The sequence below is a fragment of the Chiloscyllium plagiosum genome, unplaced genomic scaffold (genome assembly GCF_037043375.1).
Source record: "Chiloscyllium plagiosum isolate Xiang-an unplaced genomic scaffold, Cpla_swu_hap1 HiC_scaffold_20, whole genome shotgun sequence".
Classification (NCBI taxonomy): Eukaryota; Metazoa; Chordata; class Chondrichthyes; order Orectolobiformes; family Hemiscylliidae; genus Chiloscyllium; species Chiloscyllium plagiosum.
The window spans coordinates 10,209,866-10,236,874 of record NW_028270158.1 but is presented as its reverse complement, the minus strand read 5'-3'; the positions used below and the strand labels follow the sequence as shown (position 1 = coordinate 10,236,874).

General features: G+C 39.4%; 1 protein-coding gene across 3 annotated transcripts in view; it reads right to left on the bottom strand.

The window, feature by feature from the left end:
* Positions 1–19,363, bottom strand: part of cramp1 (cramped chromatin regulator 1) — a 56,647-nt gene extending 37,284 nt beyond the window's left edge. Inside the window, exons 1-4 of one of the 3 annotated variants that reach the window (XM_043712047.2) lie at positions 19,276–19,363; positions 14,892–15,169; positions 3,371–3,570; positions 1,433–1,586 (exon numbers count right to left, since the gene is read on the bottom strand). In XM_043712047.2, the coding sequence (XP_043567982.2) occupies positions 1,433–1,586; positions 3,371–3,570; positions 14,892–15,169; positions 19,276–19,334 (691 nt within the window). In that variant the 5' untranslated portion in view covers positions 19,335–19,363. Of the gene's footprint in view, positions 1–1,432; positions 1,587–3,370; positions 3,571–14,891; positions 15,170–15,586; positions 15,852–15,888; positions 15,931–19,275 lie in introns of those variants that run through there. The other 2 variants (XM_043712049.2, XM_043712048.2) reach the window with 2 other exon arrangements.
* Between the last annotated feature and the right edge of the window lie 7,646 nt (positions 19,364–27,009).

Here is a 27,009-nt window from a genome sequence, read left to right as displayed (position 1 = left end):
TCAAAAAAAGAAAATCAAATAGGATTGCAATTCTTGGTCACAATCCACAGATTTCTACGAGAAGCAATGCTACTGAGAAGAATATAACCCATTACCCCTCCGTCTTAATGCGCAAACCTGGACAGACTACAAAAGAATAACCAATACTGAACACTGCCCTGACATTTTCTAAGGGCAGCCAGAGAAGGCAGACTATAACTAAAAAAAAGATGACACACTGATAAAGTTAACAAATCACACATACTTTACATGTCGACTACTTAAAAATGAACTGTTTCAGCATTTGTTATCATTTAGTTAACTTAAAAGGTTGTGAGTGAGGATGAAGCATACTATGTGCAAGACTTATCAATATATTTCAAACCTCATCTCATATTTTAATTGCAGTAATTTTGTCAATGCTTGCAAAGTTATCAGCATGATGGCTTGTTACTTTGCTTTCCTGAAACACATCTAAAAACGCCTTTGAACAACGTATAAAGTTCAAGTACTGAAATTCTGTGGTGAAGCAAATGGGTGATAGCAAATCAGGAACCAGTGAGGAAATGAAACGAAATAGGTGTCATTCATAAATATCGTCGTGCTACTGATGGGATATGTGGGTTGACTAGACTGAAGAAAACAAAATCACAGATAACCACAACATATAATAACTATACAAAAATCCTTATTTCAAGAATGAGCATGATATCCCCATGTCCACTTTTTCTAGAACGGATTTCATTACATTTCAAGAAATGCATGACACTGTACTGCCCTTCTCTACAGTAAGAATAAAGTCACTGCTGCAATCAACTGCCTTGGAATTAATTGGATCATTCAAGTTATCCAGGAAAATTGAGTTGTGCTCATGATAAAGATTATTAGTGTTTATTTTTGTTAGTGAACCCTGTCCATGTCAAAGAACATACGGATCTCGGCAATTTGGCTTAAGTGAGTATATAAATGAATTCAGCCAGAATAAAACTTTCCTTAAAATGTAATTACAATTACACTATTTCTCTTCACTGAACTACACACTTCCAGATAACTCAAGTCTGAAATCACATCAATTATAAAAATTAACTCACTCAAACTTCATTTGGGCAATACAGTTTTCTTATAAAATAGAATGAATAGATTTGGAGTGCCATCAGGAAAGTTTGATGGCCAGTACTTTTATTTTCAAAAAGATGCAAACAAAAATTCAGCACGCAACACGCTGAAAACAAAGGACCACAAATGCAATCATATCCACTCACTTTCCTTGGGAAAATAGGGAATTTACCACTCTTGGTAACTGTAACTGAATACCACTATGGTATTCCATGCTAAAAGATAAAATTTTGTGCCACACATATAGCAAACTAAATGGTTACAGAATAACTGTCCAAATGATTTTAAGGTAAATAAACAGTAAGCAGCAAAAATTCTCCGGGAATTCTGTATTCACCATTATTGAAGTCGATGTATTTGGAGATCTTGTGCCAAGTACGGTAGTAGAAATGCCGAACTTGCTCTTTATTTTTCACCATGCTTGCTGGCTTCCCTTTCTTCTTGTACTTTAGAGCTATGTTATTCTGTATTGCTTCAAAATCCTTCCCATGCTAAAAACGAAAAATATATTAATACTACTGTTCATGTAAATGGAACTGTAGAGTGGAAAGGAAATGAGCATGTTAGGATTCAGTGAGTAAGCAGCTAGAGAATAAGAACAGAGCTACTATAGAAGATGAATTAGATGATTTATATCTCACCAATGTAAAGTTAAAATTCATTTTTCTTATTTGATTGTGGGATGTGGACATTGCTGATTATACTAGCATGTACTCCTATCACTAATTCCTCTGGTGAAGAGCTGCCTTTTTGAACTGCTGCAATCCTTGGGAGTGGAGGGTCATCCACAGTACAGTTAGGAAGACAGCTGCTGAATTTTGATCCAGTGACAATGAAGGAATAGTGATACAGTTCCACTTTAGGTTGATACATAATTTGGAGGTGATCTTGTGGCTAGTGTTGTTCCCATACATATACTGCCTTGTCCTTCTGGATGGTAAAGATCATTAGGAAAGGTGCTGTCACAGAAGCCTTGAAGATCTGCAATGCACCTTGTAGATGGTACACAGTGAGGTGAAGGGAGTAAATATTAAAAATTGAAATTGGAGTGCTAATCAAGCAGGATGCTTTGTCCTGGGTGGTACAGAGTTTCAACTGTATTTGAAGCTGCAGATATTGAGGAGTCAGGAGGTAAATTATTTGCTGCAGAATTCTTAGCCTCTGATGTATTGGGAAACAATGAAATTTAAGCACTTCTTCCATCAAAATAAACTGTAACTCAAAATATGTTTAACTTAAGTCACACAGACAGTCAGATGGCATACAGTCAGTCATTGAATAAGAGGAAATGGCAGAAGCATGTGTTGTCAACATGCTTACAAAAGCCTGCTTCATACTTGTGAATTACACCCCTGCTTACGATTAAGGAATAGTAATGGCCAAAGTTGAAACCATGGGGCATGCTGCGAGCAACTGCTTAGGGACAGGACAAAAAGGCACACTACTAAACAAAGTAGTGGAAATAAATGCATTAACAAAAATTAAGAGAAATATTAAAGAAAATTGTAACCTCTAAAAATTTTCACAAGTTAATCCGAAATAGATAAACTTGGATGATTCAGACATACTCTTCACTGTACTTTTAACTGCCTGTACACACAACTGCTATGTTTACAATTAGCTGTGTTTGGGATGTATTAGGAAATATAAACAAACAGTAGAGTTTAGCAAAAAAGAGAATTGAGAGATTTTTTGTTTAATAAATTGTTATTGTAACATATCTCTTGCATGTCTAACCATGTTCAATTAGCTTAAAAGCATTACAGAAGAATAGCTGAACCCCTTTACTTATAATCACTCAAATTCGTTTGCATCGACAATTAAAATGATCATGAGCTTATAACATTGCATCAATAGTCACCAAATTCCTTTAGGGAAAACCAGATAAATGCAGTTCCATTGTAAATAAGCTCAATGTAGGACCAGCGTGACTGTAAAACTACAATTTGTAACTCAAGATTCAACGTGCTGGCAGCCAGAACCAGTGGGCTATAGTACTGCTCCTATATCAGCCTTTGTCTTTTATTTTTGCAGATATGGGGTTGTATCTATAATTGGGGGAGGTGAGGGGATGGGGAAGTAAAGCGGTTCTGGGAAATCACTGAAATTTAAGCATTTATCTCATCAGAATAGCTTCTAACTGAATATAATAATGTTTAACTTGTAATCAGTTCTTAAATCATTTGATTTAGAGAACAATACTATTTGCCTTAGAACTAATATAGCAGACATCAAATTAACAAAGTGCGATTTTAACTCTGGAAACCAAATGTACCTCATACAGCCCTTCAAAAAATGAATTTTTGTCCTCTGCACTCCAGGACTCCCACTGTCTTCGAACTTTCTTCTTGTTCCCTTCTTCCTTTTCTCCCGAAATAGAAGATAAGCTCTTTGCTGTTGTTTTGCTGCTTCCACCAGTGCTGCCAGCAGCAATGCCAGATGCATAACCAGAGGCAGCAGCTCCCCCCTCAGGACCTGCAGAGAGAACAAATAAAGTTTTCAGGCTTCTCAAATGTGAGACATGGGCCATCTAGACAAGGTTTTTCTTTCCAATAAATGGATTTCAAATAAGAACTTGTCCAATGCAACTTTTAAAAATACTTGCATCTTTGTAACATAATGTGTCAATTGATAACAATACCAGATAAACAAAAAAAAAACATTTTAACAATTCAATGACTGACCATGCAGTTAACTATCCCAATCTAGTGTTAATCAAATCTGAGCTATGAAGTTGAACAGAACACCAGATGTGACCCCAAGTCTATGGTGTTAGTTGATCTCAGTAAAGGTAGTGTTACAAATAGGTTATGGAACTTGCCCATAGTTAAAGCACAGAAATCCATGTTGTGTACTGTATCCACAAGTCAAAATTTTTATTTTGTGTATGAAGTTTACATTTCCTTTACAATGTAGAACTGCAAGATAACTTTGTGAGCAAGGGAGCTAAAACATTAAATAAGATAGTAGAAATGAAGCAGCAGCTTAGGATAAGCAAGAAAGAAATAAAATTACCTTAATGCACATCCCAAAGAACAGCTTTCATTAATATTTCACTGACACGATGTGGTCGTTGAAAAAAAAAACTGCACTTCTAAACTAAAACCAAATCATTTCCACTTGTTTTGCACAATGCAGAAAAACTAAATGCTGAATAAATCTTTTCTTAGTCACTATATACAAAAGTGAAAGACCCACATTAAGCCAGAAAAATGATCCTTTGTAACAAAATCTAAACAGATAATATACATTGTGCCAATCACGACTGCTTAAAAAATTCTCCATATGTTTCAACACATGCCACATGAGAAAAAACATTTTAAAGGCAAATTATTTTAATCACTTTAAAGTTTTACTTGAGAGCGTGAAACAGATAACACACAAGGAACTTAAAAATTCACTCGGAGTGACAGTGTTGCTGATTAGGCAAATTCATTGCCCATCCCAACTTGCCTAGAATTAAGAGTCAACCAAATTACTGTGGCTCTGAAGTCACATATAAGTCAGTCCAGGTAAGGAAGCAAATTTCCTTCCCTAAAGGACATTAGAGAGCCCGATAGGTTTTTATGACAATGGACAGTGATTACATGGCTAGCTTTTTATTTGAGATTTTTGTTGAATCCAAATTTCACCAGCTGCCATTGTGGGATTCAAATCCACGTCCCCAGACATCGCTCTAGGATTTTGGATACTAGTCTAATGACATTCCCACTACACTATCACTCCCCAAATGAAATGCAGTATTTATTCAACTTTCAAGCTCTAAATTGTCCAAAACATTTCTCAGTCCAAACACAATACCATCATGCCAATGGACTCACATTTTATTTCGAACTGAGAATTGCATTTTTTAAACAAATCTACAAGGACCATAGCTACTTTTACCGGTACAGCATTTACAATAGTCAAATGAGCATTTTTTTTTGTCCTAGACCTGCATCTGGTCTCAATTTACTCTAAACTTTTAACAAAGAAGGGAATTTTGACCACAGACATTTCTCTAACAAGTTCATCTAAATATATTACCAAAATAAAACTGACCACTAAAAACTGGGGAAACAGACAGAGTCAATTTAAAATTATTGTCAGCATTATCTGTACAAAATACTGTACAGTATAATATTGTCCAGCAGCAAGTACATACTGCAGGTACATACATCATAAGCTGCATCTGCTTGCTGGATCAAATGAGTTAAAATTGTGAATTCCAGTAATAAAGACAACGTCATCCCACAATGAAGATTTGAAACTGCTACAGCAAATACTGAAACTTTTAAATGATCAAATAAGTGATCATCTAGACTTGAAACGTTAGCGTACTTTGTCTCCATGGATGCTGCCTGACCTGCTGTGATCTCCAGCATTTTGTTTTTATTTTCTGGTTTTACTTCAGATTTCAAGTTTCTTACATCTGTTAAAGTAATGATGACAGGGAGTGGAGTTTATGAAAGCCAGTTCTCAGAGGCTAAAAACAGGGCTCAAACTCTGTAAACACAATGCAGTGAATCTTTGTTGGCCATCCTGCAGCTGTTCTGTCCAGATCACAACAGTCACACTCCAACCAATTCTTTTAAATTCCGAACATTGGTATTGTTTTTGCTGATTAACCGAAAATGCGCATGAGAAAACAAAACAAAACACATAACTGAACTGAGCAAGAGATTAAACCTGCTAGATTTTAAGTCATTAGTAATTGGGAAAAAAAACATTTGCATATTAACTAGATAGATTTTTTTGTCTCTAAATAACACAGACAGCTTTAGTAATAAATAAAAACAAAAAGCTTTAATCACAAACTATAAGATTTAAAGAGTAATTAAGAACATTTATTTACATACTATCTTTAACATAATCAAACATTCCAAAGAACTTCACAGCAACATTATGAAATATTACACTGAATCATGCAAGGAGAAATTAAGTCAAATGTTTAGAACCTTGATCAAGGAGGTGGATTTTAAGGAGTGCCTTATAAAAGGGCAAAATAGAGTGGCTGAGATGTGCACTGATATATTTACAGCACTTGGTGCTAAGGCAGAAGCCAGGGCCACCAATGGTGCAGTAACTAATACTGGGGATGCTCAAGAAGCATTAGTTGAGAATACAGATTTGGAAGAGTAATGGGGCTAGATGAGTTAACGAGACAAAAACAGTTGTGGAGGGATTTGAAAACAAGGATGAGAATACTAAAATCAAGACACTGCTTGACTGGGAAAATTCAGGTTAACAAGCAACTGTAAGTAATCAGGACTTGCTTTGAATTTAGAATGGACAACAACATTTTAGATGACCTCAAGTCTATGTGGGAAATGAGCCTGAAGAGCATCAGAATTGTTGTGTCGAGAGGTAGCAAAGGCATGAATGAGGGTTCCAACCGCAGATAAGTTTCACCCTGTCTCAATCGGGTGATGTTACAAAGGTGGAGATATACAATCTTAGAGATGACACATACATGAGGCCGGAAGGTCATCCTAGGTTCAAACCAAAGTTGGAAACAGATTGTTTCCGGGGGAGGGATAAAGTGGGCAACTCTGAAACAGATTTGGACCAGAAGTCAAACCGAATGGCATCAGTTGGTGGAAATATCTGCTTATCCACTGCTAGATGTCAGATACAGTCTGATAATTTGACAATAGCTAAAAAATCAAAAGAAACAGGTGATGATGAGGGAGCTGAACAAGCTCATGTGTAAGCTACCATTGTGTTTTTGGATGATGTGGCAGAGGTCAGCAAATAGCTGAGAAATAGTAGTGGACTGTGGATAAGTCCTTGGCAGCAGCAGTGTTAACAGTGTGCGAATGAAAAGAGACTCCATTGTATATGATACTCTGGTTGTGATTATATAGTTAAAAATGGAATAGATGAGAGCAGTTGCATGTACTTGGAATGGCACTGGAAGAGTTTAATAAAATGTGCTAAAGACTGCATTCAGGTCAAAAAAGGCAAGAAAAAGAAAATGTGATCCTTGTCACAGTCACACAAGATTTCAGTTCTGACTTTGATAAGAGCTGTTGTTGTAGAAATCCTATTGGAGTGATTTAAACATGGAACCACAAGAAAAATAGGCACTGACTTTAAAACAATATGTTCAAGTGTTTTGAGAAGGAAACGAAGGTTGAAGATGGGCAGGTACTTTGCAAGGAGGGTGGGGTGAAGTTTTTTTGAGAAGGATATGATAGCAAATATAAAAGGAGAGGGGGAAGAGTTATTTTTATTGGATAACAAGGGGCCCAGATAGAGAAATTGGGTTGTTATCAGTTTAACAGGAACAGGATTGAGTGGGTTTCCTGGATAAGATGAGCTCAGCAAGAACTTTAATGGAGATGTGAAGAATCTAGTAGTTCAAGGCCAGGAAGGCAGGGAACCTTTGAGTAAGCATGGGCTAAGTTAGACGGCAGAGGGAGGCAATCAGATGGTCTTGACCTTAGTAACACAGGAGGTATGCTCCTCCTGTTTGAAGAAAGAATAACTAAGATAGGGAAGAAAGTTTAAGATTGTGTATTAGAAGCCAAGGAACAGATGAGTGTGGGAACCAACAGTGCTTTATACAATCATCTGCCATAAATGGTCAAACCAGTTGTTGTAGTTGATAACACTAGTGAAACATCATATACTGAACATATCTTATTGTTTTCCCCACATGTTAATAGTTTATCTCAGACATTTTCTTCACAGTTTGTATGCATCACTATGAAAAATCAGTATTATCCTCCGTGACCAATCTCTTGCACGATTACAAATGTAATGGTTTGATACAACTAGGTAGCTTGCTCCTCCAGCTCAGACAACAGTCAAGAGACAACCATATTGGTTTGGTCTGAAGTCATATAGGCCAGGCGAGTTAAGGATAGCAAATTTAATTCTGAAAGAAATAAAAATAGTGGACCACTGTTTGATTAAAGACAGACCTGGCAATTTCATGGTCACCATTACTGCCACCAGCTTTTTATGACAGACTGCACGTAATGTATAAATTAACCGTGATCGGAATTGAAATCAAGTCTGCGGATCATTAGTGCAGACCTCTGGATAAATAAATCAGTATAACATACCTACATTCAATGCAATTCAAGCTATCTGATAACTCAACGCATTGCACTGCTGTAATGGCTAATCATCCATTCATCATATGAAAATAAAGAATTTATGTGCTATTATTTTGCACTATTATATTTTCATACACAACCGTGATGTCATATATGGCACTAAAAAGATAATTACATCTATAGCAGAAAAACAGCTTTTATCAAAAGTTGCAGGTCACCTTGCGATCACTAAGAAACAACAAAAATGTGTAAAATTTGCAACTGTGGAGTGACCTTAAGAGGTTGCATTTTTTTGATCTGAAATTCAAAACAGAATTATGGTAGCCAATAACAACCAGTAGATATATAAAATCTTTAATGCAATAATATCCTAAAGTGTTTCACCATAGAATCATCAAAACAATCCAGCAAAGAAAAACCAAATGAACACTGAAGAAATAGACTGTGTGATGGTGACTGGCACATTCTTCTTTTAGCTTTCGTGCATCGGTTTAAATTTAGGCTTTAGCAAAGATGCAAATGGCTCCTTCAACACTGCTCAGATCCCAAGTGAAACAATGTTTGGTGGTCTCAACCCAGCTCTTAGGAGCACAAGTCTGCAGCACAGAAGTAGATATTAAACAGTCTCAGTAAATGAAACCATATAAATAGCTAGTGGAAATGTTCATGCTATGGCAGTAGGTTATTGTAGCCAATTAGAAAAGAATCACATTGTTTCAACTTTTGCAACACATTATCCAAGGGTGTTTGATGCAAAAAGCACTAGCATCACTTTAACATACAAATATGTTCAGACCGAAATCAACAGTAATAAAATTTCCGCCAGTTTTAAGACTCTGAAGGGTGTGCTCCCTTCAGAGTAAGCACTGCCCATGGATCGCTTTCAAAACTGAGATTTTTGGAATTCTCTAAAAGCCAACATTAAAGATTGTATGCAATATACAAAATTGAAACAGTAATGTAGCCTAGAAAGTACAGCATAAAATTGTAAGGGATTAGTAAGAGTAAAAGGGAAAACAGTCATTTTGAAGGGAACGTGCATTTAACCTACACCAGTGGTTACATTCCAACGTGCAATTTCCTGTAAACTACATTAACGTGTATACTTAGTGAACATTTGAGTTGCACCCATGTGTTCACGCTTACATGTACAATTTACAGATCATGCATTCCAGCAAAGTGTATCCATCAGAAATTATCTGACAAACTGCACATTAATATGTTGTCAGCCGTGTGAAATAAAAATCAGTTAAATTGAAGTGATTCTTAAAACAGATTGCATAAAATCAGGGCAGTTTCTATTCTTAATATATTAAAGAGGAAAAGAAGCCTGAATACAAAACTAAAAAAAAAACGAACTCTTCGTCCAATATTCCCCATAAATCGTTATTGTGCATGGCTGACTTTTCAAATGTACTGAACTTATGAATTATTTTAATGTGGCTGTAGAACAAGGATGACTTTTTCCCTTTGATGCTCCTGAAAGGCCACATAATTGCCCAATTTATCTGGAAAATTGCCTCACAGTATAAATTGATAAATCCCTTTCAACAGAGAAATGATTTGGAATTTTCAAATAGCTGGAATTGAGGAACTTAAAATAAAGCTGTGTGAATCTAAGGATTATGAAATTTAATTACCACAACCTTAGTTAACGGTTTCCAAAATTGAAAAAATATATACATTATTCATTGTGGAAGTCTCCACAAGAACGATAACTTTCAGGACCATGGAGGTTCACTTATGCAAGATGTCCAAGTTAATGGAAAACAACTTTGGAATGAAGAACAGCCATTACTAATCAAAACAAATAAACTAGTACATTTCAGAAGCTTATCTTCACGTGCAATTTGAATAGCTTAATAAAAAAATTACATAAAAATTCTTCAGTTCTAGCTGATCTCTCAAGTTAAATGTCACAATCAAAAGATCCAACAACTCTTAATTCACCAGATGATCCTATAGCTGGAGCATCTTTAATTCTTATTGTTTTCCAAGTATATATTATTTTATACTTACAGTTACTGTCTATTATGATTAGGTTACCTGTATTATAAATTATAATAAATGTTTCATCATGTCTTATGCTGGACAGAGACGGAGCTGATTAAACTTTGAGCACAATTAAAAAGTCAATGTATGCTAAAATGAACAATTACCAATTTTAGCTTTAAACTGTTGTGCTGTATTGTCAGTTTGTTCAAGAATGCATGCTTAACATATTAATACTGGCTTCCTCAGTCAACTGAGAGTTTCTACTGTATTAATAAAATCAAGACTTCAAATGATGAAAAAAGTTGCCAAAAACTGAACACTTCCCAATAGTTTTGGGATATATTCAGGGGATTAAAAGGACTTTCACTGAAACGGACGACTGCTTTATATTCTAGAAGTGTAAAGTTTCGTGTGAATCTGTGGACAACACCTACCCACCAACCCTGTCCCTCATAACTAACTGCCATGGTGCTCACAAAACTAACACCTACCACAAATTGCTGATAGTTCTCAAAGGATGAATAATTGACTTCACAGCAGGTTTATTTATATATAAGCCACAATTTGCTTTTCATTCCTCAGCTTTATGCTATACATTCAATTCAAAGTAAAAATATACAAAAAATATTAACACCACAAGTGCATGAATGTCAAGTCCATCTAATCCCCCAAAAGCCTTCTAAATCACAAAAGAAAAACAATTTCTGGACACCCAAATATGACAAATATTTTTACAACAAATTAGTTATCATTATGTGCTTTAGAACTGCAATGATACCATGATGTGAATGATAAAATGAATGAAATGAATAAGAGATTACAAGACAATAACTTATTAACATAACCCAACTTTGTAATGATAATGGAAGATAATTTAGATGATCATTTGTAAAGAATAGACTATACACATTAGAATACTAAGAGTGCAAAATTTAGTATTAATCTCAAGCAGGGATTCAGATCCTAAATGGTGAGAGATTGCTGAGCTGAGATACAAAAGGATCTGGCTATCTCAGTGCATGATTAGCAAACAGCTACTATGCAGAGACAGCAAGTAATAAGACGACTTATAGATTATTTTTGTTTATTGCATAGGGAATTGAATACACACATAGGAGATTATATTTCAGTTATTCACGGCTCTGGTGAGACCACATCAGGAGTACCCTGTATAGAATTGATCTCCTTCTTGAAGGAAGCTTGAAAAGGCATTGAAAGCTATTCTTAGGTGGTTTACTGGACTATTACTTGGAATGATGAGACACGGTAATGAGGAAAGGTTGGACCATCTAGGCTTTTACCTAACTGAATTTAGAAAAATAACAGTCAGAAAACTACAAGACCCTGAAAGGTCTTGATAGGGTGGACGTAGAAAGAATGTTTCTTCTTGTAGGACAACCTAGAAATAGGCAGTATTTTCTAAAAATAAATATCGCCCATTTAATACAAAATGAGATTCTTCACCCCTGCCTATCTTGAAACCACGATCTTGAAACCATGGAAACTTGTGGAAGAAGAAACTTTGAATATTTTTAAAGAAGTACGTAGACTGTTGATAAGAAAGAGGGCAAAAAGATCATGGGGATTGGAGCAAATGTGGAGTATTCACATCATCCAAGATCTTATTAAGTAGCAGGAGAAAATTGTCCTGCTGCTATTTAGTATTTTTCTATCATTATAAATGTTTCAAGAGGGTTTCCTACTAAAATTCAATACAGTGGATGCGAATCAGGAAATTGTGGGCGGCACGGTGGCACAGTGGTTAGCACTGCTGCCTCGCAGCGCCAGAGACCCGGGTTCAATTCCCGACTCAGGCGACTGACTGTGTGGAGTTTGCACGTTCTCCCCGTGTCTGCGTGGGTTTCCTCCGGGTGCTCCGGTTTCCTCCCACAGTTCAAAGATGTGCAGGTTAGGTGAATTGGCCATACTAAATTGCCCGTAGCGTTAGGTAAGGGGTAAATGTAGGGGTATGGGTGGGTTTCGCTTCGGCAGGTCGGTGTGGACTTGTTGGGCCGAAGGGCCTGTTTCCACACTGTAATCTAATCTAAAAATCCCAAAATGCCCTGAAGAAAATAACATTCAATGAAAAAAATGAAACTAAAAATGCACAGGAATGTTTCAGTCAGCATCTGATCACCAGAAACCAGCTCATCAGTTAAGACTGCTGTATATTCAATACTCACCTACTCTTCAGTAAAAACACCCAAGTATTGCTTTAATTGAGATGACAAACCATTATACTTGATATATTATGCAACTCATTTCAGAGCCCGAAACAAAAGGTTCTTAAATTAAATAGCACTTAGTTAGCAGTGATTTTCTAGTAGAATAGATAATAGCACAGCAATTCCTGAAGCTGAAAGTAAAGTAATATAGAAGAAATCAGTTTTAATAAAATGTGTAAACTGGATTGTGTATTCCTGTTCCTAGTTCTTATGTTCTTATGTAACTAATCTGATGAAAGATCCTTATAGATAGTTTAAGAGATGATGAGAATGTTGGAAAGTAAATTAAATGCAAATTATTTCACTGATTTAAATAAAAGCTCAAGCTTTATACAGGTTAGTGGAATTGGTGTTCAAGTGGCAGTTGAAATGTAATGCAAAGTAATATCAAGTGATTTATTTCAGCAAGATGGAGGAGGTAATATAAAACACAATTCTAAAGGGGATGCAGGAGGAAAGAGACCTGGGAGTAGCTACACATAAATCACTGAAGTGGCCACAGGTTGGCAGAGCAGTCAATAAAGCACACAGCATCATGGGCTGTATCAACAGGGACAAAGCGCATAAAAGAAGTACACACAGTTCAGCCTCAGCTAGAGTACTGCATACAGTTCTGATCACCATACTTTAGGAAGGATGTAAAAGCATTAGGGAAAGTGCAAAAACGAAGGAGGTTCTGGAGAGGTGGCCTTCAGTTACGTAGATACAATGACAAAGTTAGACTGGTCTCTTTGGACAGGAGAATGCCCAGAAGAGACACGGTAATATTTAAAAATCACTTAGACCGATAAGATGGAGTCAAACTGTTCTCTTTGGTGGAAGAATCGAGAACCACAGAGCAGAGTTAAAGTAATTGACAAAAGTAGTAATGGCAACGTGAGGAAAATTCATTTCACGCAGCAAATGATTAAAGCAGTTCATTCCAGATTCTAAAGTACAGGAGAGACAGAGTAAACTGAGGCATTTAAAAAGGAATTAGATCAACACACAAGGAAAAAAATAAGTCACAGGATTATAGGGAACAGGCAGTGAAAGTGGCACTTGGTGTATTGCGCTTTCAGGTCTGTGGAAAAACAATGGGCTGAATGACTTCCTTCTGTTTCATAAAATTAATTTTATGGAATGGTTATGATTCACTCATTGTTACACTACATAATTTTTAAAACCAGTTAAATAACTATAAAAATGTCAGCACACTACAGCTAATAAAAATTGTGTTGCTTCAATGAAAAATATAGTATTAAAGGAACTAAAAGCAATTTAATACAATGAACAATTGTATTAACAAAATAAGAAAATTATCCATTAAGTTTCACACCCATTGATTTCACTCACTGAGGCTAACGATATAGTATGTACCTCAAAGCTACGTTTGCAAATTAAATCCAGATTTGTGACACTATTCTGAATAAAGCATAATATGAAAAACTGAGAGCTTGTCCACTGGCATGAAGAATAAAGCAATAGAAAATAATTTTAAATGTTGAGAGATTGTAAAACTCTGCAGTCAAGGAATGGGGTGTCCTACTACATGAATTACAACAAGTTTGCATGAAGTTACAACAAGTGATTAGGTACACGTGAAATGACTGCAAGGGCAGCTTGGTGTCCTTAATTATGGACACAAGATGCAGTTCAGATAAAACCTAATATGATTCCTGGATGAAGGAAGGTTGGGAGGTGATTTTATTGAAATATACAAGATCCTGAGGGGACTTTACAGAGTGGATGTTGAAGGATGTTCCCATTGTGGGAGAGACTAAAAGTAGTGGTCACAGTTAAGGCAGAGATGAGTTTTCTTTTCTTCAGGAGGTTGAGAATCTGTGAAATTCTCTTCCCTAGAAAGCAGTGGAAGCAGGGTCATTTTAAAGATAGATTCTTGACTTAACAAAAATTAGGTAAAGGTGTATGCAGGAAAGTAAAGTTAAGACCACAATCTTTGAGCCATGATATTATCAAATCTGGCAGTCTCAAACGGGTGACTCCCACTCGTAATTCGTATGGTTCTATGTACGAAGATTATGTGCGAAAATGTACAATCGCAGAACAGTGGATGAAATAAAAATGACAGTAATACGAGTGTCTTAGTGATAACTGTTCATAGATCAAACTTCTTGTTCATGTTTCATTTGGTCTGTTGTTCTAATGGAAGAGTAAGAGTTGTGCTGTGATACCATACTTCAAATTGTTAAAAAAAGGCATGTAGATTATACTGTTTGGAATTAAAGTATAGATAAATAAGAACATAGCTGTTCTAAAGAAGAGGATTAAAATGTTATTACTTAAGTGGCTTCCAGCACAGGCAGTGCAAGAGCTAAGTAAGGTTATAATAACTGCTGGTTGTATACTTACACAATATATGAATTATTATATATTGTAAACCTACATTCAATATTTTAAAAATTCTTTGTAATATTACACAGAAGTAAAGGAATTCTTTGAAACAGTCAGGCACATACCCATTTCACCCACACAAGAGTGTAATGTGTTTGATGCCATTAAACCTTAACAGCAAGAGCCTTCATTTTACCTTTTCCTTTATTGTTCTGGAAGCCACTGGATCCATTCAAAGCAGATGAATCTTTCCTTAACCTCTTGCTGGGGGGTCTGACACTGGATCTTAAGAAATGATGTTGATCTGGGCTTGTGGCAACTGCTGATGGATCTTCTCTCTTTGTGTTGTGTTGAGAGCTGCTGCCTCCTTCTTCACTCTCCCCATCTCCTTCAGCACTGTCCTCTTCCACAGACCTTTTACCCAACCTCTTCAGCCCTTCATCGCTGCTCACATCCAGACATTTCGCCGTCATTCTGGGGAACACAAGACAAGGAAAAAATTAGCCAAAAGCATCTTTAAATGCATATTTATTTCAAAATTTCTGAACCCTCTCAACTTGCAGCTGTAAACATTTTTTTCCAACATGGCCGCCGTTGTTTTTCTCCTGATCCCCCGATCGCTGTCCCGCAACCACCCGCTGAAAATACGCTTCTCCTCGGCCAGGTCGGGGGTCCTGGAGCTGGATCCATGGACCAGCCGGGGGATGGAAGGTTTTTTGTCGACTTGCGGGAGCTAGTGGGGTCGAGAGAGCCGGGGTTTGTGGCAGTGTTCATGTCTTCCTCCTTCCCCTTGAGCTTCACTCCTGAGCCGCGACATGTCGGCCGGGAGCTGCTGAAACCTCCCCACTCATCGCCAAGCTTTGAGGGGCGACTTTGCCCTCTTTCTCCTACCCATTCTGGCGGTCCTCGGCAGCCGAGACTGTCTTCTTCTTCCTCACCATGGGCACGGTCTGTTCGTGCAGGTTCTCAGCCGGCAAAGGTTCATACTTCCAGCGCCAGAAAGTGGCTGTAATATTTCTCTCTCTCACACACACACACACTCACTGCCCTTCTTCTTTCTCCTCAACTCCTTTCGCCGCAAGGAAATCGGCAACGCAAAAAGACATACAGGGGCAACTCCAGATTTCTCAAACACATGCCATCTCCCCAAGCCCACCAGAAAGACACGCCGCTTCCCTCTCGCCAGCAAGCACCTCGATAGCTTTTAATCCAGAACAGAAATGTCACCAACTCCAGTCTCACTCCTCTCCCTCTCTGAACTTTGCTCGCTACGTCACACAGCTGTTCCCCAAACTTCAGCACAAACTGCCTTGGATGGAAAGACATCATCACCAACATCAGCCCAATACAATATACATTTATCTAAGAAGGTATCTTGACAGAGTTCACAAAATATATACTGACTTAAAATAAAATCTTATACATCAGAACAAACAAAAAGATCCTCTCAACGTTAACTCTCAATTCCAGACATGAGAACATCTCTCATGGAAATTGCAGTTGGATTAACAATTTTTATTATTTCCAGCAATGCCTTGAGAATTATGTAGAAGTCTGTCAATACTTATTATGTATTGGCTATCTTTTTCTTACTTAGAGCATGAAGCAAACATTGTAGTGTATTTGCATGATATTCTACACTGTCACTACCAACCAGTTTCAACGCAAACCTTTTTTGGTACTCAAGATGAAAGTGATAATCCATTAAAGAAATACAAAGTAAAACAAAAATACATGAACACAACAAATGTCAATATAAAACAAAGAATACACTTTCATCCTTTTAATTTAAACAGGTGCGCAACTACTATATTTCCCAGATCATTCAAACAGAACAAACCTGGAAACACACTATGTTTCTAAACATTGTTCTACAGACAAAAAAACTATTTAGCCAAAAAATTAAACTGCAAAACTAACAACTCTAACTACACAGAAGATGTTATTGCTTATAGATATTATTTGTGTTGTGCAAAATATTTATAATAAGCTTGATTTAATATCAAAGTAGATTATCGAGTAGTGCATTTATCTGTGCATATTGTTAGTTCAAAGTATAAACATTCCCATGTACAGAAATTTACTACAATGACTGCAAATTAATTTAAAGAGTTCATTAATTTCATTTAAATTTTATAACTCTATGATCCAGTCATAATGCATGCAATGCACAATCAATATTAACATTTTATCATTGTGATGTCTGTGTACCTGCAGAATGATGTGTTAGAGCATCACCATGTTCGCTTGACTGCATGTGTACTAACAGTTTAATAACGATGCTTGAACAATAGTTTGAAGTAAAAATAAGAAAGCAAAAGATCCACACCATGAAATGGTCACAAAAAGATCTATTAATCAAGTCAGTACTGGTGTGATGGATGTTGCTTTGAGAATTTGCTCAGACAAAATACTCTACCTGCATAATCGGAGTTTTCTCCTAGAAAAAGCCAGTTTGAAAACCCTCTGCATCAAAATGCCTAATATCAAGGTACACAGGCAAGTTGCTTCTCAACTCAGCACAAACATTCAGTTGAATATGTAGACATCCCAAATAACACATCTTCACGTCTGGCTGATACCAGGTTATTTAACCAAGTGACACATAGCCACTCCAGCTCTAAAGCATACTGTCAAGTCAGTTTTGGCCAAATATACTGGAACGCGTTTGATTCTTAGCCACTAATCCAGATCACACTTCTCACATGTAACATGCTCACACCGTACGTATAAAAGCACATCCTCAACAACTATCGGTTATGATACAACTTAAAAAAAAAACTCAACAGAATACTTGAAGAATTAATAATATTCAGCATTCATTACTGTTACAGTATCAGCACTTGATATTTATCTACAGCATAAAGAAGATAGCAGCCAGTCCTCAATTTCACTGATGTCAGTAAACCATAAATCACAATGCTTTAACAACATCACAGTCACACACAAACATCTCATACCACTTATACAGTTTACAGAACAGTTCTGTGTGTTGTAATTTAGCAGAAATACAAATCTGTGCATGTTGTTATTCTTGAGACTTGCTCAGATTTCTATCGTGATTCTATCCATATTGCATATACAGCTTTTCATTTTTGGGCTCACCAAACAAAGTCTTTTCAAAGTTCAAACTACCTCCATGACAGATGTCCCTAACCTAGTCAAGTAAATTGATCTAATTACAACTGTTCCGAGGAGAGGCTGTGACCTGTCACTATCTGGAGAAAAACTTTGCAGACAAAACAAACAAATCCACCAAACTACATAACATCCTAGAGCTTATTGATGCACATATCAAACCAAGGAAAGACACAGAGACATCTTAGGGTAAAGATAAGGTAGAACTACCCCAACCATGGTGGACGCATTATTGTTTCACTTGTTGGTGCTGCATTCCTTCTTCACCTGTGGGAGCTACCCAGAGGGGAGGTGGAAAAGGGAACTGCCTGGACAGTGGGAGGGACAGGAATGAGGTTTAAGCAGTGAGATGAAGGGGAGCAAGGAGAGACAGATAGGAAAGCGGGGCAGGGGTGAAAATGGGAAAGCAAAGTAGTGGGGGGATGGGAAAAGTAAAGAGGGGAGTGGTGGTGGGAAAAGTAAAGAGGGGGGTGATGGTAGGAAAGCAAAGAGGGGGGGTGATGGTGGGAAAGCAAAGAGGGGGGGTGATGGTGGGAAAGCAAAGAGGGGGGGTGATGGTGGGAAAGCAAAGGGGGGGGTGATGGTGGGAAAGCAAAGGGGGGGGTGATGGTGGGAAAGCAAAGGGGGGGTGATGGTGGGAAAGCAAAGGGGGGGGTGATGGTGGGAAAGCAAAGGGGGGGGTGATGGTGGGAAAGCAAAGGGGGGGGTGATGGTGGGAAAGCAAAGGGGGGGGTGATGGTGGGAAAGCAAAGGGGGGGGGTGATGGTGGGAAAGCAAAGGGGGGGGTGATGGTGGGAAAGCAAAGGGGGGGGTGATGGTGGGAAAGCAAAGGGGGGGGTGATGGTGGGAAAGCAAAGGGGGGGGTGATGGTGGGAAAGCAAAGGGGGGGGTGATGGTGGGAAAGCAAAGGGGGGGGTGATGGTGGGAAAGCAAAGGGGGGGTGATGGTGGGAAAGCAAAGGGGGGGGTGATGGTGGGAAAGCAAAGGGGGGGGTGATGGTGGGAAAGCAAAGGGGGGGGTGATGGTGGGAAAGCAAAGGGGGGGATGATGGTGGGAAAGCAAAGGGGGGGGTGATGGTGGGAAAGCAAAGGGGGGGGTGATGGTGGGAAAGCAAAGGGGGGGGTGATGGTGGGAAAGCAAAGGGGGGGGTGATGGTGGGAAAGCAAAGGGGGGGTGATGGTGGGAAAGCAAAGGGGGGGTGATGGTGGGAAAGCAAAGAGGGGGGAAACTGGGGCAAAGGGGGGGGAAACTGGGGCGAAAGAAGGAAGAAGAATGGTGAAAGGTGCAAGAGGGTGAACGACAGCAGATCTCCGAGGCCTAGTCAGCAGATGGTAGAGCTGCAGGCCTGCCTTTCCTCTCTGTTCCGAGCCTCCCCCGACAGGGACCGATCGAAGCCACCCCCTTCTCCGCCGGTTAACGCAACCCAGCTGTCAGTTCCTTACCCTGCCCCTGCCACCTCTCGCTCCCTCTCTGCTCCGCCCTCACATCGCCATCCACACATCCAGCCACCGTCTCCGTCTCCGTCTTCGCCGCCGCCGCCGCCGCATCGCTCAGCACCCAGCGCGCGCCAGGCCGCAGCCGCTCGCCATTGGCCGCGTCGCTGGCGTCACGTGATGTCAACAGCGTCCCGGTAACGGCCGATGGGAGGCGGAGGAGCCAATCAGATACTGGCTGGGGCGCACGGACCCGCCCGGATCCCCTAACGTTTCCGGGTGAAGGGGTCACGGACATTGATGGACAGGGGCGACGGCCAGTCATAGGTGCCCGTTGGCCCCTGACTGGAGACGAGCGAGAGAAAGTTCTAGTGACATGCGCTGGCCATGGTCGGGGAGTTAATCTACATGATTCCCGAAGGCATAGTCGACTATTATAAAGTTTTTAAAGAATAGGAAAATCGTCTTCAGCCAATCGAGCACCTATCCATTCTAATGAAGTTTTCCAACAGTTGTCCCCTGACCCTGTACGTTCAAACCCTTTTTAACGGTTATTTAAATGTTTGTTAGATATCCGGAGGGTGCCTGCTTCTACCATGTTTTCCCGGTTGGGTTCAGCTCTGTGTCAGGGTCACTGGAGTTAACTGTCATCCCTTTCAACAGATTAGCGAGTTTCTCCAGCACTTTATACTTTTGTTTCAGATTTCCAGCGCCCGCAGTTCTTTGTTTTTGTTCATTCCCGGTGAATGTATTGTGAATCCTGTCTTGGTGCAGTCACATCTCTCTCATAGTGTGTCGACCAGAACTGCGCACAATGCTCCATTTGTGGTTTAGCAAACGTTGAATATGCAGCTCCATAATTTTCTCTTTCTCCTATTCAATGCCTTGACAAGGAAGGGAAGTATCCCATATTCCTTCTGAACCACTTTATCTACCTGTATTGCTGCTTTCAAGACGTGCTTACCAATTCCCGATAATGCGCACTTCCTTTGGTCCTGTTATTTCAACCTGCATTGTTTTGCCTTGTTAGTCTTCCTAAAAGGCCAAAAATCACAAGACACTGGGTTGCGGTTTCAAATAAACCTGTTGCACTATAACCTAGTGTCGTGTGATTTTTGGCTTTGTCCTCCCCAGTCCAACACTAGCACCTCCATATCATTCCTAAATGCATCACTTCATACTTTTCAGAATTAAATTCCACTTACCATTGTTCATTTCCCCTAGCAGTCTGTCTGTGTAGTCCTGTAGCCTAAGGCTTTCTTCCTCGTTATTTAGGAGAAAGTGAGGACTGCAGATGCTGGAGATCAGAGCTGAAAATGTGTTGCTGGAAAAGCGCAGCAGGTCAGGCAGCATCCAAGGAACAGGAGAATCAACGTTTCGGGCATAAGCCTTTCTTCAGGGCTTATTCCTGAAGAAGGGCTTATGCCCGAAACGTCGATTCTCCTGTTCCTTGGATGCTGCCTGACCTCCTGTGCTTTTCCAGCAACACATTTTCAGCTTCCTCGTTACTTACCACACTACCAATTTCATGTCATTTGCAAGATTAATTATCGTACTTAATTATCTGATTATCGGACCTGAAGTGTTAACTCTGATTTCTCTTCTCAGATGCTGCCAGACATGCTGAGCTTTTCCGGCAATCTCTATTTTGTTGTTAATTGTCATACTGTTGATTGTGTCTGGCTTTACCCCCAGTTTCCCACTTTGGTTGAAGATTTATGTGATTTAAAAAAAAATTGTTTTACATATTAATTTACAGATTCCACAATGAGGTAATGGAATTTTTGGATGAAACTATCTTCTCACAAAACAAACTGAAATATCTTCTCACCCACAAACAGATCACCAAACCATTTTTACTGACCTTCCCCATTGCATTTTATCTCGTATCCATTCATTTCTTTCTAACCAACAGTGAGGCAATTTCAATTTAATGGCAAAGATAGATACTCCTAAGATTCTGAAATAAACATAGATCAGGCAATGTCTGCAGAAACAGGATCAGAACCAATGAGTGACTTTTCAATGGCACCTGGAGTTGAGAAACTTCCCTTGAGCTCAAGTTTCCACTACAGGCCACTGTGTGGTCTGCTGCTCAACTTCTGTCCTAACATAATTTACTTTTGAGGATAGATGAATTTATTGTCACGTGTAGTGAGGCACAGTGAAAAGCTTTATCTTGCGAGCGATACAAACAGATCACAGAGTTAAGTAGCTCAGATAAGTAAATAATAGGTAAACAGCGGCATAAACAAAAACACAGTTACAGGTGAATGTCAAGAGTTTGTGAGTCCATTCAGTTTTCTAACAACAGTAGGGTAGAAACAGTTATGAAACCGGCTGGTGCGTGTTTTCAGGCTTCTGTACCTTCTCCCCGATGGTAGATGTTGTAGAAAAACATTGCCAGGTTGGGATGGATCTTTGAGAATGCTGGCAGCCTTTCCTTGACAACAGGCCTGGTAGATGGATTCTATAGATGGGAGGTTGGCCTTTGTGATTGTCCAGGCTGAGTTCACCACTCTCTGTAACTGTCTCCGATCTTGAATGGTACAGTTGCCATACCAGGTAGTGATACATCCAGATAGAATGCTCTCAATGGCGCACCTATAAAAGTTGGCAAAGATATTTGCCATCATGTCAAATTTCGTCAGCTGCCTGAAGAAGAAGAGACGTTGTTGGGCCTTCGTAACCAGTGTGTCCACATGAAGAGTCCAAGAAAGCTTGTTGTGGATGACCACTCCCAGGAGCTTGACACTCTCCAATCGTTCCACCTCTGTGCTGTTAATGTGTAGGGGGGGCATGAGTAACATTCTGCCAAAAGTGAGTAATGAGTTCCTTGATTTTGCCAGCATTGAGAGCTAAGTTGTTCTCAGTGCACCATTTTTCCAGGTCTTCCACCTCCTGTCTGTAGTCTATTTTGTCGCCATCTGAGATTCGACCGACTGGTGGTGTCATCAGTGAACTTGTAAATGGCATTAGTCTGGTATTTAGCAACGCAGTCATGGGTATACAATGAGTACAGTAGAGGGCTGAGTGCAGACTCCTGAGGGGCTCCAGTGTTGAGTGTTAGTGAGGATGAAATAATGTCCCAATCTTCACTGATTGTGGCCTGTGGGTCAGGAAACTGAGGATCCAGTTGTAGAGAGTGGGACATAGTCCGAGATCACTAAGTTTAGTAATCAATCTCGATGGGATAATAGTGTTGAAGGCTGAACTGTAGTAAATGAGTAGTGTCAAGATGTTCTAGGGAGGAGTGAAGGGCAAGAGATATGGCATCTGACGTGGATCTGTTTGTCCGATAGGCAAACTGGAGTGAGTCGAGAGTAGTGGGGAGGCTGGAGTTGATTAATGCAATGACCAGCCTTTCAAAGCACTTCATGACCACCAAAGTTAGGGCCACTGGGTGGTAGTCATTGAGACATGCTGCATGAGCCTTGTTAGACACAGGGATGATGTTGGCCCTCTTGAAACAGGCAGGGACAGTGGCCTGCTGCAAGAAGAGGTTGAAGATATCCGAGAAGACCTCTGCCAGTTGATCTGCGTATGCACGGCCTGGTACTCCGTTTGGTCACATCGCTTTCCTTGGATTAACCTGAAGGAAAACTGATCGGACCTCTTATGCAGGGACTGTTGGGATATGTTCGTCAGGACTTGTGGGAATAGGTGCTACCTCTCTGCCGAAATTCTGCTCAAAGCGAGCATAGAAGGCATTGAAACGATCTGGGAGGGGCGTGACATCATTTGCTATCTTACACTGTCTCTTTTTAGAACCTGTGATGTCATTCAGCCTTGCCATAGTTGCCAGGTGTCATCTGGGTCTCTAGTTTGGATCAGTATTGGTCCTTGGCTGTCTTAATGGTTCTGCGAAGGTCATACTTGGATGGGACATGAAGGTTATGGCTACTCAATCATCAGTGATGGGTCATCAGTCCAATGAAATTGTGCACTAAGAGCATTTGCCATCAATGAACATGCTGCATCTTAAATTAGTCAGAATTGTCAATGTAGCCACTTGATTAGCTATCCCTCGAAAATCACACTCCAGTTCCGATATTGGCAATTGTCGGTTCCAAATCCACATTTCCTCCCAACAATAGAATTGGGGCAAGAAAACAAAAATCCAGTCCATGCCGTCAAATCAATGATCTTTCGTCCGAATTGGAAAGAGTTAGAGATGTGACTGGTTTTAAGCAAGTACAGAGATGGGGAAATAAAAATAAAATACCGAGCATGCTGGAAATCTGATATAATAACAGAAAGTGATAGAGAAACAGAAACAGAGTTAGCATTGAGTCCAATGATTTCTTCAGGAATAAAAGCAAATTTTTGGAGAATTGCAACAGATCTGGCAGCATCTGTAGAGAGGAAACAGTTAATATTTCAAGTTCAGTGACCCTTCGTCAGAACTGAAGATAGCTGGGGAAGGGTGGAATGTATGCTGATGCTGAAGTGGAGTTGGAGATGGAGACAAAAGAATAGAGTACATGGAGTAGAACTACTCTATTACTATACATTGTTGGCTATCACTCACAGGTAAGAATGATTGCCTTCCACAATCCAAACTTGGTTGGTGGGACAGCTTCTACCTTTCTAGACTGTGCAGGATGTATGATATTTGTGGCCTGTGGGATAGCAGTTCATGTGTTATCAGTTTGAATCATGGTTTATTCTTTTCTCTGACTCCAGTCTTCCTCCTAAATTTATCACTGTTAGATCTCCAAATGCTGGGATAGTTCCACAGACTCTGCATTCATCTGTTTTAGTCGAAGATGGTGGTCTCCCAGGAGTTGAGGTCAATGTTGCATTTCTACGTGTTGATTTTTAGCACAATCCTGATCTGCTTCTTCTGTCCTGTGATGCCTTTATCTTGACTGAGCTGGGAAATACCTGCCTTGGCAGCCTTTTGCCTAACATCAAAACTATATGACTTATGTGGTGTAAAGTGTGTGATTTATATATACTTTCATGTAATTTTGTTTTGCATTTTGAACCAGTGGTATATGGCTTTTCAGTATGTCTGATGGCATTTAATAATGAACTTGTAAATACTTATGTAGCCATAGTGATTTATTTTAAAACATAATATTAGAGAGTGACTTCCTGGGGAGTAGTGGAAATTCGTTTATTTTGGGAAAATTTACAAATGAACAAAGTAAACAGTGTATTGCATCAGGCTTCCAGATAGAGGATTTCTCAACTTTATTTTCTGGGACCACAGGGATGACTGTTAAGAAGGAGATTTAAAGTCATTGAGGTTGATGGGTCTTCCTACAATTATAAATCTGGCTCTGAGATGTCAATCAGGTGAAGCCACAAAACAGGACTACATTCATTCCAAACAACATAAATACCAAGTGGTAAACAGAGCTAAGTGATTCCATTACCAACAAATCAGATTGAAGCTCTTCAATTGTGCCATATCCTGTTGGTATTAATGGAGAACAATTAAACAACTCAGTAAAGGAGGAGGCTCCATGACTATCTCATCCTGAATAGTTGGGATGCTCAGCATATCAGTGCAAAAGAAAAGGGTGAAGCATTTACAACAATCTTCTGCCAAAAATGTGCCAAGTGGATGATCCATCTCAGCTTCCTCCAGAGGACACCAGCATCACTGATGTCACTGTCCAACCAATTCACTCCATGTGATATCAAGAAACAGTTTGAGGCACTGGATACTGCAAGCACGATAAGCCCTGATAAAACACCTGCAGTAATACTGTAGATGGGTGATCCAGACCTTACTGCACCCCTATCCAAATTGTTCCACTGGTATGTACTCAACAATGTGAAAAGTTGCTCAGATATGTCCTGTACACAAAAAACAGGTAAAATCCATTCCACCAGTTACCACCCCATCAGGCTACTCTCAGTCATCATTAAAGTGATGGAAAGGGTCTGTAAAAGTGCTATCAAACAACACTTACTTAGCAATGACCGTCTAACTGACACTCAACTTGGGTTCCGCTCTGCACCTGACCTCATGACAGCTATGGTTCAAATATGAATGAAGGAGCTGAACTCCAGAGATGAGGTGAGAGTGCCTTTGGCATCAAGACCACATTTCAGTGAATGTGACATCAAACAGCACATGCAAAACCAGAGATGATGGGAATCAGAGGGAAAACTCCACTGGTTGGAATCGCACTTGGCACATTAGAAGATTATTGTGGTTGTTGGAGGTCAGTTATCTCAGTTCCAGGACATTTCTGCAGACGTTCCTTGGGGTAGTGGTCCTTGGCTCAAATATCTTCAGTTGCTTCATCAATGACCCTCCTTTCATCATAAGGTTGAAAGTGAGGATATTCAATGATGATTGCACAATGTTTAGCACTATATGCAAATCCTCAAATATTGAAGTAGTTAAAATTTAGGAAAATGTAGACAATATAACAGACTTGGGCTGACAAGTGGAATGTAACATTCATGCCATATAAATGTCAAGCAATGACCATCTCTGACAAGAGATAATTCAACTATTGACATTCAATGGCATCATCATCATCACTGACTCCCTCGCTTACGATGTCCAAGGTGTTACCGCTGACCAGAAACTGAACTGGAGTAATTAGATAAATAGGAGAAAGTGAGGTCTGCAGATGCTGGAGATCAAAGTTGAAACTTTATTGCTGGAACAGCACAGCAGGTCAGGCAGCATCCAGGGAACAGGAGATTCGACGTTTCGGGCACAGGCCCTTCTTCAGGAAGAAGGGCCTGTGCCCGAAACGTCGAATCTCCTGTTCCCTGGATGCTGCCTGACCTGCTGTGCTGTTCCAGCAATAAAGTTTTAATTAGATAAATACAATGGCTACGAGAGTGAGTCAGAGGCTAAGAAGCTAAGAACCCTGCAGAAACTTAGCAAGGCTCTTTAGACACCTCCTTCCAAACCCATGATCGCTACCATCTTGAAGAACAAGAGGAGAAGTGACATGAGAATATGTTCCCCTTCAAACCACTGACTATTCTGACTTGGAATTATATCGCTGTTCCTTCAGTGTCACTAGGTCAAATCCTTGGAGGTCTTTTCCTAGTGACATTGAGGGTCTACATCCAGCAAATTGACTGGAGCAATTCAAGAAGGCAGCTCATTACCATCTTCATAAGGGCAACGAAGGATGAGCAACAAATCCCGGCCCAGATAGTGATATCCATGTACCACGAATTCAATAATTCAGCTAGTATGCGTTTTGACTACTTAATATTAAAATGCAGGGTAACCCATCTGTTTGTGGAACATTTAGCAATCACACCCACATTACGTTCTATAGGTGACCATATCAGCTGTGTACATTCCTTAATTGTAAGAATAAATAGGTTCTCAATGAAATAATTGATTATCTTTGAGTAAAACCAAAAAAAGTGGAAGCCATTATCTCTACTATTATTACTCTCTCTTCCACACTTTTCATATTATACTTTTTACTAATATCTTTCTTAATTTGCTGATTAAAATTTATTGTTCTCAATGCTTAAAGTTACTGTATTCCCTGTCTTCACTTGCAAAACTGCATTAGCTTGTCTTTAATAATATGAACAGCTTATTATAGCTGCATAATTTAATGCTGTGTAAAAGACAACTACATAACTTTTTTATTTTGTATTGTAAAATGAACAACCTAAGTGAGGTAAACTGATGCACTTTGTCATGGTTTAGGAACAGTAAAGGTTAAGATGAAACAAATCAAGATTCAGAGTCATATAGCATGGAAGCAGATCCTTCCGTCCACCAGTCCATGCTGACCA